This window comes from Dipodomys spectabilis, unplaced genomic scaffold, assembly GCF_019054845.1.
Source record: "Dipodomys spectabilis isolate Male_0828 unplaced genomic scaffold, ASM1905484v1 ptg000030l, whole genome shotgun sequence".
Classification (NCBI taxonomy): Eukaryota; Metazoa; Chordata; class Mammalia; order Rodentia; family Heteromyidae; genus Dipodomys; species Dipodomys spectabilis.
Window position 1 is genome coordinate 9,754,465 of NW_024870707.1, and position 17,966 is coordinate 9,772,430.

Consider the following 17,966-nt stretch of genomic DNA (forward strand, 5'->3'; position numbering starts at 1 on the left):
CGGAGCCGCAGCGCCGCGGGACAGCGGCCCGGCGGAGGAATGGTTAATCTCAGCTACAGAGACTTGGCAGAGACGCTCGCGGTGCCCGCACGGGGGGCGGGACCAGCGACCACTTCCGGTGCCCGTGGACGTTAAAAACTTCCAAACTTCCGATGGGAGCCACCCCTGCGTGGCTCTCGGTCACACCGGAAGGGAATCCAGCTCTAGGTCAGAACCCGCCTTTTAGCACAAGGCCTTCGGAAGTGACTTCCGCCCATACCCAAGATGGCAGCCGTCAGGAGATGGTGGAGCTCCGGGAAGGGGACAAAAGGTCACTGAGAAGGGGCGGAGCCTCGGCCCAAGTTCCGGTCCCACCAAGACTGGAAGATGCGCGTCCAGCTGGAGCTCTGCCTCATCTGCGTCGCGGTGCCCGCGCTTTTTGGGCGAGGAAGTCCCTGTGGGGTAGGAGTAAAGGTCTTAGTGGGTTCGCTGTCCTGCCGCTTGGGAGGCGATGAAGACCACGGCTCCCAGCATGCCCTGTAGCGAGAGGTCAGGAAAGGTCGAGAGGACGCTCGGGCACCTCTTAGGGACTGGGCAGGAGAGAACTTGAAACCTCCGTGCTGGGGACCGCGACGCCTAAGACCTCAAGTAGAAGCGCCAGAACCAGACGACCTGGTTCCTGGAAGGTGGGGTAGCAGTTTAAGATCTGACGGAGCCCTGGAGCTGGGCTGAAGAACTCCAGGCGTCTGCACGTGAGCCTCGCGCTCCAGGGACCTGGGCAGCTTGCGAGCTTGGCCGGGGCGGGCGCGGGGGGCGGGGGTGGGGGGCAACCCTGAGAGTCTCTGGAGACCGGAGGGCGTGCTGGTGCTGGGACTACAAGACCCAGCATGCCCTGGTCTCCCCCCGCCTGCCCCCCGGGAGCAGATGAGGAATTTCTGAACACCTCGGGAGGACTGGTGGGTGGTGGCCTGGGACTGGAGATGTTCCACCGAAGCGCATGCGCGCGCTCGGCGGGAGGGTGGGGAAGCAGTGGTGAATGGGAGGAGGCTTGGAACTACAAGTCCCAGCATGCCCCTGGACTGGTGCTCACCTTAAAGGAGCCGTCAAACTCGTCACTCATCCTCCGGAGCTCGCGGCCATAGCGCCTGGCAGCCCAGAGATTTGGGGGAGCCGAGCGTGAGCGACCCCGAAAGGGGCTAGGCTCCTCTTCCAGCCCTTCATCCTCCTCCATCCCCGCAGGGTATGAACTATGGCGACTCCTGGTCTCCACAGCCCCAGCACCTGCAAAAAGGGTGAAGGGACGGAGTGACCCGGCTTCCTCCTTGCTCTCCGTGCTGCCGAGCCTTCCTTAGGTACCGGGCCGTCCCCCGGGCACAGCGCTGTCGGCCTCTAACACTGCCAGCTCCCTCCTGAACAAACGAAGACAAGCTCGGGGGACTGCTGTGCCTTGGCCTGCGGCCTGAACTCAGGGCTTCGTACTCCCGTGGCTTTTTTTTTTTTTTTTTTTTGCTCCAGGCTGGCACTCTACCACTTGACTTTGTGGTAATTAGACTTGAGACTCTTGGATTTGTCTACCCAGGATGGCTTCAAACTGTGTTCCTGATTTCTCTGTCTCCTGAGTCACTAGGATTAAGGCATGTGCCCTGGGCGCCTGGTTGGACCAAATCTGTGGAGTATAATAATAGTCTTCTTTGTGCCTACCACCAAATAAGATCACACAGGTGTGAAGTTCCGGGGCTTACAAGTCCCCAGATTTGGTGGAATCCAGGCTGCACACTTCTTCCCTTGGCAACCACTCTTTACCTCCCTAAAGCAGTGTACTCTCCTCTTGGACAGCACAGTCCCGTCCCTTAGTTCTCCTAAGCGCTGTGAAGGGCATGCTCTGGGCCCAGGTGTACTGAGGGTCATAACTCAGTGACCTTTACAGTGGTCCCTTCGTCTAAACTGGAGAATCATGCTCATCTTCCACTCCTGAGCTCCTCTGCCCAGAGCCAATTCACACGCGTAACCTTACTCCTGGAAGCAGAAAACCCAGAGCTAAGGAACAGTGAGAGCCAGGGAAGGCCCACAGAGTCCACAGCCAGTTGTGTGTTGGAGAAGGCTTTAGGAAGGAGATATGATTTTGGAGCTGGGGGAAAACACAGGATGCCCTCAAAGGCCTTATGCCTAGAGCCTGCAGATCAACTACAACTACTGGCCTTTTTTTTTTTTTTTTTTTTTTTGGGGGGGGTGGCCATGAGGCTTGAACTCTGGGCCCAGTCCCTGTCCCTGAGCTCTTCAGCTCAAGGCTAGTGCTCTACCACGTGAGCCACAGCGCCACTTCCAGGTGGTCTCCAACAGTTAGGTTCCTGCTGTGGATGTTCCATTCTCCTATCTCTCAAGCCCCCTGGGAGAATAGTCCCAGTGTCACAGGACCACCATGGTAAAGAGACTAGAAGGTACCCTGGCCTGTCCTCTGTGTATCCTAAGGCCTATCAGCTCTCTGAGGTGAGGCCCAGATTACAGACTGCCACTGGAGACCTGGGAGGCTAGGAGGTGCCTGAGGCTCACAGTGCTATGCCCTGTCTGCCATCTGCTGGCTCAGGAAATGTTCAGCTGTTCCATACTCACTGAGAACCACAGGACCATTACACCAGATGTGACTGGAGCCCTAGTCAGGAGGCCTGCAACTTGCTGGTGATTGCAGAGCCTTGGTCTGGGTACTTTGTCTCACCAAGAATTAAAGCAAACAAGAGAGAACCAGGGACTCGGCTCTTGGTAGAGTGCTTGCCTTGGATTAAATCTCCAACAATGCAAAAAACAAAACAGCTGGACAGTGGCAGCTCACACCTATAATCCTATCAACTCAAGTGGCCATCCTCAGATCTCAGCTTCCTGAGTAGATAGAATTATAGGTGAGCTCAGGTCCTGGGCACTGTCTGAGCTGCTTTTTTGCTCAAAGCTAGCACTCTACCACTTGAGCCACAGTGCCACTTATGGCTTTTTGTGTATGTGGTACTAAGGAATCAAACCCAAGGCTTCATGTATACTAGGCAAGCACTCTACCACTAAGCTAAATTCCCAGTGCCCCCTATTTTCTGAAGGTCATCATCTGAAGGAAACTGAGGCACAGAGAGGATAAGTAACATAGGCAAGGTCACACAGCAGGTAAGGGGCAGAGATGGAATCCAAGTCTAACCAGTGTGGATTTAAGGACTGTTTACCTTTTAAGCCCTAATATGCCTTCAGTAGCTCCATGGACCACCTCAGGGCCCTGTTTGGAAAAGTTCTTCCCCCTTTCCCAAGCTTCAGCTTATCCAAGAGTCTGCTCTGTGACTTGGATGACTGTCACCAAAGGCTTTATGTAATTCCAAATCATCCCACCATACAAATGGCATCGAGGGGGTTGGGATGTAGCTCAGTGGCAAAGCGCTTGCCTAGCAAGTGCAACGTCCTGGGTTCAATCCCCAGTACCAAAAAAGAAAAGACAAAAAAAAAATACAGTTAGGGCTGGGAAGGTGGCTCAGTGGTAGAGCGCTTAACTTGCATGCCTGAGGCCCTGGGTTCAATGCCTCAGCGCCACATAAGCAAAAAGAAAAAAGCTGGAAGTGGTGCTGTGGCTCAAGTGGTAGAGCGCTAGCCTTGAGCTGAAGAGCTGAGGGACAGCGCAGGCCCAGAGTTTAGGCCCCACAACCGGACCCAAAAAACAAAACAACAACAAAAAAATACAGTTAAAAAAAAAAAACCCAAACCAAAAAAAAAAAAAAAAAAATGGCATCGAGGTTGGCTGGTGGCTCACACTTGTAATCCTGACAACTCAGAAGGCTGAGATCTGAAGGTCATAGTTCAAAACCAGCCTGGACAGAAATGCCCATGAGACTCTTATTCCCAGTTAGCAAAAAGCTAGAGTTGGAGGTATGGCTCAAGTAGCAGAGTGCCAGCCTTGAGCAGAAAATGCCAAACAACAGCTTGAAGCCCTGAATTCAAGCCTCAGTAGTGGCACAAAGGAAAATAAATAAGTAAATAAGAAAGAAAATAAAAACCAAAATGACTCCTGGGTGACTACTGCATTTTTTTCTTTCTTTTCCTTTTTTTTTGGTCAGTCAGTGGACTTGAACTCTGAGCCTGAACTTTGAACACTGTTCCTGAGGCTAGTGCTCTACCACGTGAGCCACAGTGCCCCTTCAAACTTTTTTTTTTTTGGGGGGGGGTCCGGTCGTGGGGCCTGAACTCTGGGCCTGGGCGCTGTCCCTCAGCTCTTCAGCTCAAGGCTAACGCTCTACCACTTGAGCCACAGTGCTACTTCTGTCTTTTTGCTTATGTGGTGCTGAGGAATTGAACCCAGGGCCTCAGGCAAGGCAAGCGCTCCACCACTGAGCCACCTTCCCAGCCCCCTCCTTCCAACCTTTTCTGTGATTAAGTCAAGACTAGAGTCTCATGGACTTTCTTGACTAGGCTGACTTTTTTTTTTTTTTTTTGTCGGGGGGGCGTCCAGTCGTGGGGCCTGAACTCTGGGCCTGGCGCTGTCCCTCAGCTCTTCAACTCAAGGCTAGCGCTCTACCACTTGAGCCACAGCGCCACTTCCAGCTTTTTTCTTTTTGTTTATGTGGTGCTGAGGAATCGAACCCAGGGCCTCATGCATGCAAGGCAAGCGCTCTACCACTGAGCCACCTTCCCAGCCCCCTAGGCTGGCTTCTAACTACAATCCTCCTTGGATCTCAGCCTCCAGAGTAGTTAGGATTATAGGTGTAAGCCAGCAGCACCCAGAAAGCTACTGAATTTTTTTTTTTTTGGGTCCGGTCGTGGGGCCTGAACTCTGGGCCTGGGCACTGTCCCTCAAGTCTTCTGCTCAAGGCTAGTGCTCTACCACTTAAGCCACAGCACCACTATCGGCTTTTTTTTTCTTTTTGTTTATGTGGTGCTGAGGAATCGAACCCAGGGCCTCATGCATGCAAGGCAAGCACTCTGCCACTGAGCCACCTTCCCAGCCTGCTACTGAATTTTTTAACGTTATCTATTTACTGTGGGGAGGGGGAGCAAGGTGCTGGGGGCTCTGGGAACTTTCCAGTGGAGTATGGATAGGTTGGGCTAGGGTCAGCCTTTCCCTCTGGAGGAAGGGAAGAGCCAAGGCTTCTCTCTGGGCCAGTTTCAAGACATGTGGAGGGGTTGGGGAGGAGGGGATACGTGAGTGGGTGCTAAGGCTGCAGTGCCCAGCTCTGGCACCTACCTCCCGCTGCATGTTCTTTACCCATGAGAGGCTTCTGCTTAGATGAATGTAGCTGGATGCATCCAGTCAATGTAACCTCTCACACAGGATTAAAATGTGACATTCCAGCGCCGGTGGCTCACGCCTTTAATCCTAGCTACTCAGGAGGCTGAGATCTGAGAATCACAGATCAAAGCCAGACTGGGCAGGAAACTCCGTTGAGACTCTCTTCGCCAATAAACTTCAGAAAACCGGAAGTGGCGCTGTGGCTCAAGTGGTAGAGCACTTAACCTTGAGCTGAAGAGCTGAGGGACAGCGCCCAGGCCCAGAGTTCAAGCCCCAAGACCAACGGAAAAAAAAAAAGGAATGTCACTTTGTGTGTGTGTCTATGTGTGTCGTGGGGCTTGAACTCTGGGCCTGGGCGCTGTCCCTGAGCTGCTTTTGCTCAAGGCTAATGCTCTACCACTTGAGCCACAGTGCCACTTCTGGTTTTCTGGTCATTAATTGGAGATAAGAGTCTCACAGACATTCTCACTCAGGCTGGCTTTGAACATCGATCCTCAGATCTCAGCCTCCGGTGTAGCTAGGATTTACAGGTGAGAGCCACCAGCGCCAGCTACATTCCCATTTTTACACCTGTAATCTTAGCTACTCAGGTGGTTGAGATCTGAGGATTGAGATTCAAAGCCTGCAGGCAGGAAAGCCCTTGAGTCTCTTATCTTCAATTAACTACCAAAAAAGACTTGAGTAGCTAGAGGCTCAAGTGATAGAGTGCTAGCCTGGAGCAAAAGCAGCTCAGGGAGAGCCCTCAGGGTCCAGAGTTCAGCACAAAAACAGGAAAAGAAAAAAATCAAAACAAAAACAAAACAGGATGTTCTACAAAAGAAAAAAGAAAAAATGAAACTAGCCGAGTGCCTGTGGCTCACGCCTATAATAATCTAGCCTCTCAGGAGGCTGAGATCTGAGGATTATGGTTCAAAGCCAGCCTGGGCCGGAAGGTCTGTGAAACTCTTTTTTTTTTTTTTTTGGGGGGGGGGGGGGGTCCGGTAGTGGGACCTGAACTCTGGGCCTGGGCGCTGTCCCTCAGCTCTTCAGCTCAAGGCTAGCACTCTACCACTTAAGCCACAGCACCACTTCCGGCTTTTTTATTTTTGCTTATATGGTGCTGAGGAATCGAACCCAGGGCCTCATGCATGCAAGGCAGGCTTTCTACCACTGAGCCACCTTCCCAGCCCCAGGTCTGTGAAACTCTTATCTCCAATAAACTACTAGAAAACTGGAAGTGGCGCTATGGTTCAAGCGGTAGAGCACTTGCCTTGAGCTGAAGAACACGGGGACAGCGCCCAAGCCCAGAGTTCAAGCCCAAGACTGACAAAAAAAAAAAAAGAAAGAAAAAATGAAGCAGATGTATTCCAGACTCAGCTTTGCCTTTACGCCAGGCTTGGTTTGACCACTGGGTGTTCTGCTTAGGTTATCCTATCATGCCCCAGCTACTCACCGTGACCCAGAGCAAAGCCCAACAGTTACTCCAGCCCCTGAGAGCCTGCACAGACCCCATCTTGCTCTGGGTCACCATATCTTGTGTGAGGCAGAAAGTAAACAGCTTAGGCTCTATAACAATAAGCTATCGACAATATTGAATAAGCTATCGACAAAATTGAATACACGCTGCTGTATTTTACTAACTCTTTACATGGAATGCTGAAATTTGAATTTCTTACCATTCTCACCTGTTTTAAAACACTGTTCCCTAGGATTTTGTCAACCACTTAAAAATGTAAAAACAGCCCAGTATCCAAGGCTCACACCTGTAATCTTATCTGATGGGATGGATCTCTGTTGTCCTAGGACCCAACTGATGCTTCCTGTTGTCCGTTGAAGGACCTGAGTGTTCCCGTCATTGTTCAGGAGGCTGAGATCTGAGGATCCCATCCCAGTTCAAAGCTAGCCTGGGCACAAAAGTGAGATATCTCATTTCCAATTAACTAGCAAAAAGCCAGACGTGGAGGTGTGGCTCAAGTATCAGCCATGAGTGGGAAAAAGCCAAGTAAGAACGTAAGACCCTGAGTTCAAACCTCAGTAGTAGCAACAATACTAATGAAGTAAAAACCATTCTCGAAGCCATAGGAGTCGATGGACACCTGTAGAGGCCGAGGGATCACTTCATCACCAGTTGGGGGCTAGCTTGGGCCCCACAGCAAGACTCATCTCAACAGCTAGAACAAGGGCTGAAGATGTAGCCCAGCAGAAGGGAAGGCTTGATGCTCTGGGTTCAATTCTTAGTACCACAAAACAACCACCATCGTCGCCAAAAAATCATTTGTAACTCAGAAGCTAGGCAAAAATACAAGCCCAGCTGGGCCCAGGGGCTTAGCCTATAAACCAAGCTAGTTGAGAGGCAGAGATTGAGAACAGCCCAGGCATAAACGTTGGAGAGACTGTTTCAACTAACAGCCAGGCACTGTGGTAGGTGCCTGTTAATCCAGCTACAGAAGCACAGTGGTGAGCACCGCGGTACCTGTTCGCTATCCCGTTTACACAGGGGTGCCTCAGTAGGCAGACTGCAGCCCAGCTCTACCCGGAAAATAACCAAGGCAAAAAGGAGCTGAAGGCCTCGATCAAGTGGTAGAGTGCCTGCCTAGCATAAGGCCCTGAGTTCAAGACTTAGTAGTACCAAATAAATAAGCTCATTAAGCCCTCAGGTTAGCACCGTGAGTCAGGACCAGTTCTATTCCCATTTTAGGTAGGGCACATGAAGGGCCGAACTGTACTTGAATCCTGAAGCCTGCATCCTTCTTCTTTCTCCAGGGTCCACAGCACCGGGCCGCAGTCCCATGCCCCTGGCTATGCACCGGCCCACAGCTCTGCAGGCCTCTGGTACTTGTGGGTCTTATGGGAAGTCATTTACTTTTGGAATTTTTCATGGTGTGGAGGGGTAACGGGTGAGACAAAGTCTCCCTGTGTAGCTCAGCTGCATGGAACTAACAATCCCCCAGCAGGTGAAGCTCCAAGTCTGAGCCCTAGTACTGCCAAAAGAGAGAGACCAAGAGAGAGACCTTCCTCCAGGCTATCCTCAAAGATAATTGGCTGGTCTGATGTACTTTGCTGGAGGCAGCAAAGGCCATCATTCCTCCAATCTCCCTAAATCTGTTTTTCCGGCCTTGTCACCCCCTGCAGCTCCCCTCAGGCTCCTCCACCCCAGGTCACCCTCCCCTTCCTAGATTTTGAGTCATTCCTCACCCCACTTCAGTCTCAGTTTTTAGAACCTGAGTGGCTCTCCTGACTCCTCAACTCTCTTTTACCCTCTCTAAGACTATCATCCCATAGGCACAGAACCAACAATTTCATGCCAAGCCAGGAGCTGGTGGATTATGACCTTGATCCTAGATTTTAGGATAGTTCAGTACACACACTAAGAAAAAAAAATGTGTGTGTGTGTGTGTGTGTGTGTGTGTGTGTGTGTGTGTATAGCCATATACCAGTGTCTCACACCTATAACCCTAGCTACTGAGGAGGTTGAGAGCTGAGAATCACAGTATGAAGCCAGCCTGGGCAGTAAAGTTCCTGAGACTTCATGGTAATCACCAAAAAAAAGTCAGAAGTGGAGTGCTAGCCTTGAGTGGAAAAAGTTCAGGGACAGCACCTAGGCCCTGCCCACACTCACGCACACATGCATGCACACACACACACACACACACACACACACATTCCACACCAGCTCCCATTGGCTGGTGTGATCACTCTCTTGGTCCCCAACTCCTGGGACAGTGTGATTACCAGAAGGCTGGGCCACCTCATTATTCCATATCCACCATTCCTTCCTGACACATACCCTCCAGTCCGTGCCCCTTGGCAGGTCTGGGCTGAGACAAACCAAACACATCTTGGCCTCTTGTAAATTCCATCACTGGGCTCCCAATTTCCCCCAACTCATCCATAGTCCAACTCTGTTCAGGGACATTTTATCTTTCAGGTTGCCCAGGCCAAATTCTTAGGGAGCAAATTCCTGAAGTGTAAGCCTCAGGATGGAGGATAAGGAAGACTGGCCAGGTAGGAGTAGAGAGCAGGTGGGGATTGTGAGCAGATAAACAGCATGGAATCTAAATACCAAAATGGTGTAAGACAAAGGAGGATAGCCTCCTAAGCCTTCACGTCTTTTTTTTTTTTTTTTTTGGCCAGTCTTGGGGCTTGAACTCAAGGCCTGGGCACTCACTGTCCCTGAGCTTCTTTTGCTCAAAGCTAGCAGTCTACAGCTTGAGTCACAGCGCCACTTCTGGCTTTTTCTGTTTATATGGTACTGAGGAATGAAACCCAGGGCTTCATGCAAGCACTCTACCACTAAGCCACACTCCCAGCCCACCTCACAGTCTTAAACACAGCAGGCCAGTGGCAAGCCTTGGTTTTGCCTTGAAGATCTCTGTGGTTAGCAGGGTACCTGTGTCTCATATCTGAAACCTGAAGATTGAGGTTTGAAACCAGCCAGGGCAGAAAAGTCCAGGCAACTCTTATCTATCTCCAGTTAACCACCAGAGAAAGCTGGAAGTGAGCCAGGCTCTGGTAACTCATGATTATAATCTTAGCTATCCAAGAGGCTGAGATGTGAGGTTCAAGGTTCGAAGCCAGCAGAAAAAGTCTATGAGAGTCTTTATCTCTAATTAGCTACCAAATACACCTGAAGTGGAGCTCTGGCTCCAGTGGTAGAGGCTAACCTTGAGCAAAAGAAACTAGGGACAGGTCCTGAGTTCAAGTTCTAGGACCAGCCCGTACTCACAAACATACTCAAACCTGGAAGTGGAGCTGTAGTAGAACCTTCAGCAAAAAAAGCTGAGACAGTGCCTACACCTGAGTTCAAGTGCCAGTACTGGCCCAAGTTAAAATATATATCTGTATAGTTTATCTAGGACCAAGGCCTGGGCCCTCCAGTGCCCAACCTTTCCCTTATGCTTCTGCTTCCCAACGCCCACACAGACCAGGAGGCTGTCACTGGAGTTACATGCCACTCAGCTGTGCGCAGACAGCCCCATCACGGGTGGGCAGAGACAGCTGGCAATCCCAAAAAGAGCAAGTACCTTAGGCAGGGCATCAAGGGGCTGTCAGCCTCCTCTCCACAGGCTATACCAAGCAAGTGACCTTAGGCAAGTCACTTCTCCTTTTTTGGATCACAGCCTGCTTCTCGGATTTCTGTCCAGACTCCAGAATAACAATCACCTTCTCCATATTTACTATGCATGGCCTCACCAATCAAGTGCTTCCTATCTATTCCTACCAATTAACCCCACAGTCCTAGATGGTGGTGATTTGTTGAAAAGGAAACTGAGGCTCAGAGAGGCTTGGGACTTCCCCAAAGCTCTCAGTGGGAACAGGTAGGTGGTGACACAGACGGGACACTTACCTCCATGGTGGCTGCGGCTGGTGGGCAGTCCCTGCTGGTGGCTGTGGTCCCCCAGGAGGCCTGGGGCCGGGCAGAGGCTGGGGCCCAGGCCCCTGTCTGCTGAGCTGGAGTCTTCCTGCTCACTCGGCTCAAACTCTGGGATCTGGAACATGCTCTGGGCTGCGGAGAAACGATGGTGGGTAGTTACAGTGCAGCTGGAACTGGGACAAATGGTGGCTGTGAACAGCAAAGGCGGAAGACTAGTGTCCCACGATCTCTCTCCCACACTAGGACCCCCAGGCCCTCACGTCCGCGCCCGCCCTCCTCTATCGGCGATCTGCATCTCCTGGCCTGGCAGGAAGCTCAGGCTAACACCAAAAATTCCCCTACAGGGCCGCCCAGGTGAGTGTGGGAGCCTCGGGCCGCTGCCTAGGCCCCGGCGCGCCCGGCCCGACCCGCCGGCGGGGACGGCGCACAGGTCTCACCCCAAGCCCGATCTCGAGGCCCCTGACCCGGGCCCGCCACCTCCCTCCTAGTACTAAAGGCGCCCGGCCCTAGTTTCCTAGGCAACGGGAACTGTCACTGACCCAGCCCAATCAGTTCTCGTAATGAATCCCGGGTAAACCCGGAGGCGGGGCCACCGCGGCCGGGCGCCACCCCCTGTCCCCCCCCCCCGCCCCCCGGCACCGACCTGCCCCTCCCCAGGCTCCCAGCGCCCAGCTCCGACTGCCACTGGCCCGGAGCGTGGCGGGGAGCTGCCGGGGGCTTCTTGGAGTCCCCATTCGGGACGTGAAGGTCTGCTTCTGCTGACAAGTCCTCCCGCCTCTCCGGGCCTTAGTCCCCGCCCCTCCGCCCGTAAAATGGGGATAGCGACACCTCCTTCGGGAGGCGGTGGAAACTTTGTAAACAGCCGTGACCACGGTGGGTGAAAGCACTTTGTAAAGGTCGTGACCGAAGCTACGTCGGGGTGCAATTACTGTTGCATTTCTCACTGCGCCGCCAGCGCCGAGTGACAGGCTGGGAGGCCCCGCACCCTCCTCCCGCTCCTCCGGGGCGTGGAGACCTCGCGCTGCCCGCGCAAGGGGCACCTCCCCGGGACGCGGCAGAGCCCCGGAGATAAGACAGGAAGGCGAGATGACTGCCCGGGCGCGGGAGCCGGGACCGGGGTCCCCGTGAGGGCGAACCGTAAGGCTTGTCGCGGGGGGCTCAGCGCCCGGCAGGCGATGCACGGCCGGCCGGCCAGGTGAGCGCGAGCAGCCGCGGCCGAGGCGTGGGACGGGCGCACCCGCCGCGGACTGGAGGGTCCTGCGGATCCAGGCCCAGGGGGCGGGGCCACGGCGCCATCTTGGTTGTGGGCGGAAGTGTCCTTCAGAGACCCAGCGAAGGGGAAGTCGTTGCCGCCCCCGGCCGGGCGAGCAGATCCCTTTTTAAGGATGAGGGGCTCTAAGCGTGGAAACTGGCAGCTCCCCGCAGACCAGCAATGGCTGGTGGTCCTGGACACGGCCCGTCCAGGTGCCCGTTGGGCGCGGCGCCGGTGGCCTCGACGTCTCGGCCTCCGGCCATGGTAACCCCGGGCGCCCGCTAGCGGCGCTATTCGCGCCAATTCTCGAACGGCTCTACGCCGGGCGCGGCGCGGGGCTGCGAAGTTAGGACCCGCTGCTGCGTAATTTGCGTAGCTGACGGCGCCCGCGCAGGCGCAGGAGGGGGCGGAGCAGCGGGAGCCGGGGAGCTGGAGCCCGGCGTCCCGGCGACCGGAGCCCGGTTCCCCAGCGGCGGCCTGAGGACTAGACATCGGCGTCCTCCTGCCCCCCGCGGCTGAGGGTGGGCGCGGTGGGGGAAGGTCAACGTCTGGAATTCCGAGGACAGAGGAAGAGACCCCTCCCCTTTATCTGGATTTTGGAAGGGAGAGAGCCCTTAAGCTTGGGAGGGGGAGAGCGGGGCTCTGGGCGCCCCCGCCGCGGCCGCTGCCCAGCCCTGACGGGCATCGGGCCGGCTCTCCCCCTCCTGCCAGGCTAACACGAGCGACCAAGGCCAGGGAGTCCTCCAGCCCCAGCATCCCCTCGGCTCCGTGGCTCTCGGACCGGCCCAGGGAGAGACACTTTCAGCCCTCACCCCATCTGCCTTGGAGAGACAAGACTGCCCTTCCACACCCCCGAGTGAGGGGCCCAGGCTGCCCGGGACCCCGCCAGACTGAGGGTCTCTGTTGAGGAGAAAGGGACCTGGCAACCATCACGTCTTCCTGAGTCTCCATCTCTGTCCACTGCAACCTGCAAACCCCATCCCTCCGTATTTATGCCCCTGACCCCTGGCCAGCTTTCCATCTCTGCCTCTGAGATTCAAGCCTCCCTCCCTCCCTGATATGGAGAGTAACCTCTCTGGCCTGGTGCCTGCTGCGGGGCTGGTGCCTGCGCTGCCACCCACCGTGACCCTGGGGCTGACTGCAGCCTATACCACCCTGTATGCCCTGCTTTTCTTTTCTGTCTATGCCCAGCTCTGGCTGGTGCTTCTATATGGGCACAAGCGTCTCAGCTATCAGACGGTGTTTCTGGCACTCTGTCTGCTCTGGGCCGCCTTGCGTACCACTCTCTTCTCCTTCTACTTCCGAGATACTCCCCGAGCCAATCGCCTGGGGCCTTTGCCCTTTTGGCTTCTCTACTGCTGCCCTGTCTGCCTGCAGTTCTTCACACTGACGCTTATGAACCTCTACTTTGCCCAGGTAACCATGGAAACGGGTTGGGATGGGAGGTCAACAAATCCAAGGGCCCAAAGGAGTGATGGGCATCTCTGCTCCCAGGTGGTGTTCAAGGCCAAGGCGAAGCGTCGGCCAGAGATGAGCCGAGGCTTGTAAGTACTGGGGGGGATACTGTTGGACTGGGCCCCATGTTCAAGGACAGGGGGCAGCCTGCCTTTTGGGGCCCAGACAAGGACAGCACAAGCAATGTTTGTGAAAGAGTTGGGCAAAGCTAAGGGCACTTGACCCAGATGGTCCTGCAGGCCATCATCTGTACATAGGGATGAGGGTCAGTGGCAATAGAATCAGCTGCCATGCTTGGAGGGGAGAGGGGAGCTGGCTGGGGGAATAGCTGGCTCTGGCCCACAGGAGGTCCAGGTCCCACCTACATTGCGGGGTGACCTTGGGCTGCAATTGCACTGTACCTAAATTGCACAGTTTCTAAAGGGCTTTCACAAACAAGTTTCTGGAGAGGTTGGTCTTCTCATTTGAGAGAAGAGGAAACTGAGGCTCAACAAGATAAAACAGGTTCAAGGTCACAGAGCTGCTAGGAGTCAGAACCAGGGCTCAAACCCAGATTTCTGACTTCCAGTCTAATGTTCTTTCCAATGGGCCACCTTCTCTCTTTGGGCCTCAGTTTCCCCATCTGTAAGACTGGATGATCTCAGTTCTGACTGACATTGCAGGGGAGGGGCTCTGAGAAGGTAGGGTGATCTGTGCCTGGCTGACAGTCTGCGGGTACCTATGCCGTGGGCTGCAGGCTGGCTGTCCGAGGGGCCTTCGTGGGGGCCTCCTTGCTCTTTCTGCTGGTGAATGTGCTGTGTGCTGTGCTGTCCCGCCGGCGGCGGGCACAGCCCTGGGCCCTGCTGCTGGTGCGAGTTCTGGTGAGCGACTCCCTCTTCGTCATCTGCGCCCTATCCCTTGCTGCCTGCCTCTGCCTCGTCGCCCGACGGGCCCCTTCCACTAGCATCTACCTGGAGGCTAAGGTAGGGGCCACAAGCCCTGATGCCTGGGGGGGCCTTGGAGAACTCTGGGCATAAAAGAAGCTGAGAGCCTTCTCTCCCTGAGGGTCCTCTGTTGTCATCTGTGCCAGGGGACCAGTGTGTGCCAGGCAGCTGCCATGGGAGGTGCCATGGTACTGCTGTATGCTAGCCGGGCCTGCTACAACCTGGCAGCCCTGGCCTTGGCACCCCGGAGTCGGCTGGATGCCTTTGATTACGATTGGTACAACGTCTCCGATCAGGTGGGTACTTGGCAGGTCTGCCACTTTCTTAGTAGCTGTGTTGCCTGTCCTGGCCTGGTGCCCCTCTGGCCTGCCCAGAGGCTGGCACATACTCTTGCCTTCCACAGGCGGACCTGGTGAATGACCTGGGGAACAAAGGCTATCTGGTGTTTGGCCTCATCCTCTTTGTCTGGGAGCTTCTGCCCACCACTCTGCTGGTGGGCTTCTTCCGGGTGCACCGGCCCCCGCAGGACCTGGTAGGGCCCCCACCGGCACTGTGGGACCAGCAGAGCAGCTGGACTGTGAGAGTCCTGGGCAGTTGAGGGGAGCAGGCAGGAGAAAGCGTTGATGGTGGTGATTTTCCCCCCACAGAGCACCAGCCGCATCCTCAACGGGCAGGTCTTTGGCTCCCGCTCCTACTTCTTTGATCGGGCAGGCCATTGTGAGGATGAGGCCTGCTCTTGGGAACACAGCCGGAGTGAGAGCACCAGGTAGTCCAGCCTCCCCTCCTCCCTCCCTCCTGCCTCCCCCCCACTTCCATGAAACTCTTGTCTCCAATAAACCACTAGAAAACTGGAAATGGCACAGTGGCTCAAGTGGTAAATCACTCGCCTTGAGCTGAAGAGCTGAGGGACAGCACCCAGGCTGAGCTCAAGCCCCACACCAACCAGAAAAAATAAATAAATAAAAACAAATAAATAAAAGGGCTGGGAAGGTGGCTCAGTGGTAGAGTGCTTGCTTTGCATGCATGAGGCCCTGGGTTTGATTCCTCAGCACCACATAAGCAGAAAAAGTCAGAAATGGTGCTGTGGCTAAAGTGGTAGAGCACTCGCCTACAGCACCCAGGCCTACAGTTCAGGCCCCACAATGGACCCCCCAAAAAAAGCCAGGATCCAGTGGCTCACACCTGTAATCCTAGCTACTTAGGAGGGTGAGATCTGAGAATTGTGGTTCAAAGCCAGCCCAGGGTGCCCGTGAGACTCTTATCCAATAAACCATCAGAAAACTGGAAGTGGCGCTGTAGCTCAAGCGGTAGAGCACTAGCCTTGAGCTGAAGAGCGCAGGGACAGCGCCCAGGCCTAGAGTTCAAGCCCCACAACCGACCAAAAAAAAAAAAAAAAAAGCCAGTTCTTCCTTTCTATCCTCCCTCCTATTTCCCCCATTTTTCTAGATGGGGTTCCCTTCTGGGTTTCTACTACTGCCCCACCTCCCTTAGGCAGGGATGTAGCTTGCTCTGAGTCTGTGCGTAGTGCTGGATGACAGTGTCTGCGCGAAGGCTCTCCTCCTACCCTCCTACCTTCTTACCAGTGCAGCCTGGTTGCTGCCTGGGTCTGACTCTGCTTCTCTACCTGCAGCATGTCTGGAAGCCTGGGCTCTGGCAGCTGGTATGGTGCCATCGGGCGTGAGCCAGGCTGGTGCGGAGGCAGCCAGACCAGGACAACGCCACTGCTCTTCTCCCAGGTGCCAGGACCAGGAGGTCACCACCACAGCCTCTACTCCACCCCACAGACGTGACCCCCTCCCACTTGCCCCAGATTTGTGGCCCCCTTACCCCAGGCCCCGTACGAAGTTCGTCCGCCGCTTCTTGCCCAGGATCCCGGGGGCCGTAGCTGCCCCCCCTCTGGCCAGCTCCTCGCTGCTCCTCTCATAGTGAGCTTGTGCTCTCCCCCTAGGTTGGGGGGCACAGCCCTGGCTGCCAGATGCCCACAGCGCCCTGGCATGACCTGCCACCTCCGCTTCCACACTGGAGCCAGCTACCTCTCCTGTGCCTGCCACTCAATAAACTGTCTCCACCCCTCATCTGCTCCCGGCCTGTCGCTCTCTGCTTTCCTTCCTCTCATCTTGGGTGGTCTTGGTCCCTGCTGATGAAGGCCCTTGACACTTGGGTGGTTAGACTGGCCAGGGGAGGGGAGAGACCTGCGGTTTTTGAGAAGAAGGAGATTATGTGGGCCTCTGTTCTTCACGTTCTCCTGGCCATCTGTTACTCCAACAATTTCAACACTTTCTGTGAGATATTTTTATTTTATTTATTCATTTTTGCCGGTCATTCATTTTTGCCGGTCGTTGGGGCTTGAACTCAGGGCCTGGGCACTGTCCTTGAGCTTCTTTTGGTCAAGGTTAGCACTTTACCACTTGAGCCACAGTGCCGCTTCTGTCTTTTTCTTTTTCTTTTTTTTTTCTTGGGTCTGGTCGTGGGGTCTGAACTCGGCCTGGGCGCTGTCCCTCAGCTCTTCAGCTCAAGGCTAGTGCTCTACCACTTGAGCCACAGCACCACTTCCAGCTTTTTTCTTTTTGCTTATGTGGTGCTGAAGAATCGAACCCAGGGCCTCAGGCATGCAAGGCAAGCACTCTACCACTGAGCCAACTTCCTAGCCCACTTCTGTCTTTTTCTGTGTGGTACTAAGGAATAAAACTCAGGGCTTCATGCAATGCTACCACTAAGCCACATTCCCAGCCATATTTTAATTTTTTTAAGGACAGGATCTTCTTGTCCAGCAACAATGGCTCACGCCTATAATCCTAGCTACACAGGAGGCTGAGATCTGAATATGACAGGCAGAAGTTTGTGAGTCTCTTTCCTCTCCCCCCTTCCCTTCCCCTCCCCCTTCCCTTCCCCTTCCCCTTCCCCTTCCCTTCTCTTCCCTTCCCTTCCCTTCCCTTCCCTTCCCTTCCTTTCCCTTCCCTTCCCTTCCCTTCCTTTCCCTTCCGTTCCCTCCTTTCCTTTCCTTCTTTCCTTCTTTCTTTCTTCCTTTCTTTTCTCCCTCTCTCCCTCCCTCTTTCTCTTTCTTGCTTTCTTTCCTTCCTTTCCTTTCCCTTTTCCCATTCCTTTTCCTTTCCTGTTTCCTTTTCCTTTCTTTCTTTCCTGTGTGTGTGCCAGTCCTGGGGCTTGAACTCAGGGCCTAGGTGCTGTCCCTGAGATTTTTCTGCTCAAGCCTGGTCCTCTACCTCTAGAAGCACAGCTCCACTTCCAGCTTTTTGGGTGGTTAATTGAAGATAAGATTCTCACAAACTTTTGTGCTGCACTGGTTTCGAACTCTGATCCCCATCCTCACGTATCAGCCTCCTGAGTAGCTAGAATTATAGACGTGAGTCACTGGCGCCCAGCTTGTGAGCCTCTTACCTCCAGTAAACTCCCAAAAAGCCAGAAATGGAACTATGGTTCAAGTAGTAGAGTGCTAGCCTTGAGAAAAAGAAGTTCAGGGCCAGACACTGGTGTTGTATGCCTGTAATCCTAGCTACTCAGGAGGCTGAGATGTGAGGATCAGGGTTCAAAACCAGCTGTTCAGGGAAGCCCATGAGACCAGTTAACTACCAGAAAACCAGAAGCGGAGCTGTGGCTCAAAAGTGGTAGAGTACTAGCTTTAAGCAGTAATGCTCAGGGACAGAGCCCAGACCCTGAGTTCAAGCCCCATGACCCATAAACAACAACAAAACACAGCTGAGGAACAGTGCCTAGGCTCTGAGTTCAAGCACCCTA

General features: G+C 54.3%; 2 protein-coding genes across 9 annotated transcripts; one reads left to right on the plus strand and one right to left on the minus strand.

Annotated features, from left to right (window-relative positions):
- Window positions 1-3: 3 nt before the first annotated feature.
- On the minus strand, window positions 4-12,194 carry Bad (BCL2 associated agonist of cell death). 6 transcript variants are annotated; one of them, XM_042676127.1, is made up of 4 exons: window positions 12,011-12,194; window positions 10,557-10,715; window positions 1,070-1,260; window positions 4-434 (listed from the first exon to the last, which is right to left on the minus strand). In XM_042676127.1, exons 1-4 carry the CDS (start codon window positions 12,096-12,098, stop codon window positions 312-314), a joined length of 561 nt encoding a protein of 186 aa, XP_042532061.1. In that variant the 5' UTR covers window positions 12,099-12,194; the 3' UTR covers window positions 4-311. The 6 variants fall into 6 exon arrangements, with proteins under 6 accessions (XP_042532061.1, XP_042532063.1, XP_042532060.1 ...); XM_042676129.1 differs by lacking the exon at window positions 12,011-12,194 and adding an exon at window positions 11,720-11,806; XM_042676126.1 differs by lacking the exon at window positions 12,011-12,194 and adding an exon at window positions 11,227-11,250.
- A 334-nt stretch (window positions 12,195-12,528) lies between these two features.
- Window positions 12,529-16,272, plus strand: Gpr137 (G protein-coupled receptor 137). 3 transcript variants are annotated; one of them, XM_042676124.1, is made up of 7 exons: window positions 12,529-13,251; window positions 13,330-13,379; window positions 14,027-14,252; window positions 14,360-14,509; window positions 14,617-14,745; window positions 14,861-14,979; window positions 15,950-16,272. In XM_042676124.1, exons 1-7 carry the CDS (start codon window positions 12,895-12,897, stop codon window positions 16,137-16,139), a joined length of 1,221 nt encoding a protein of 406 aa, XP_042532058.1. In that variant the 5' UTR covers window positions 12,529-12,894; the 3' UTR covers window positions 16,140-16,272. The 3 variants fall into 3 exon arrangements, with proteins under 3 accessions (XP_042532058.1, XP_042532059.1, XP_042532057.1); XM_042676125.1 differs by having other exon boundaries at window positions 12,538-13,251; window positions 15,844-16,272; XM_042676123.1 differs by having other exon boundaries at window positions 12,895-13,379; window positions 15,844-16,272.
- The last annotated feature ends 1,694 nt before the right edge of the window (window positions 16,273-17,966 follow it).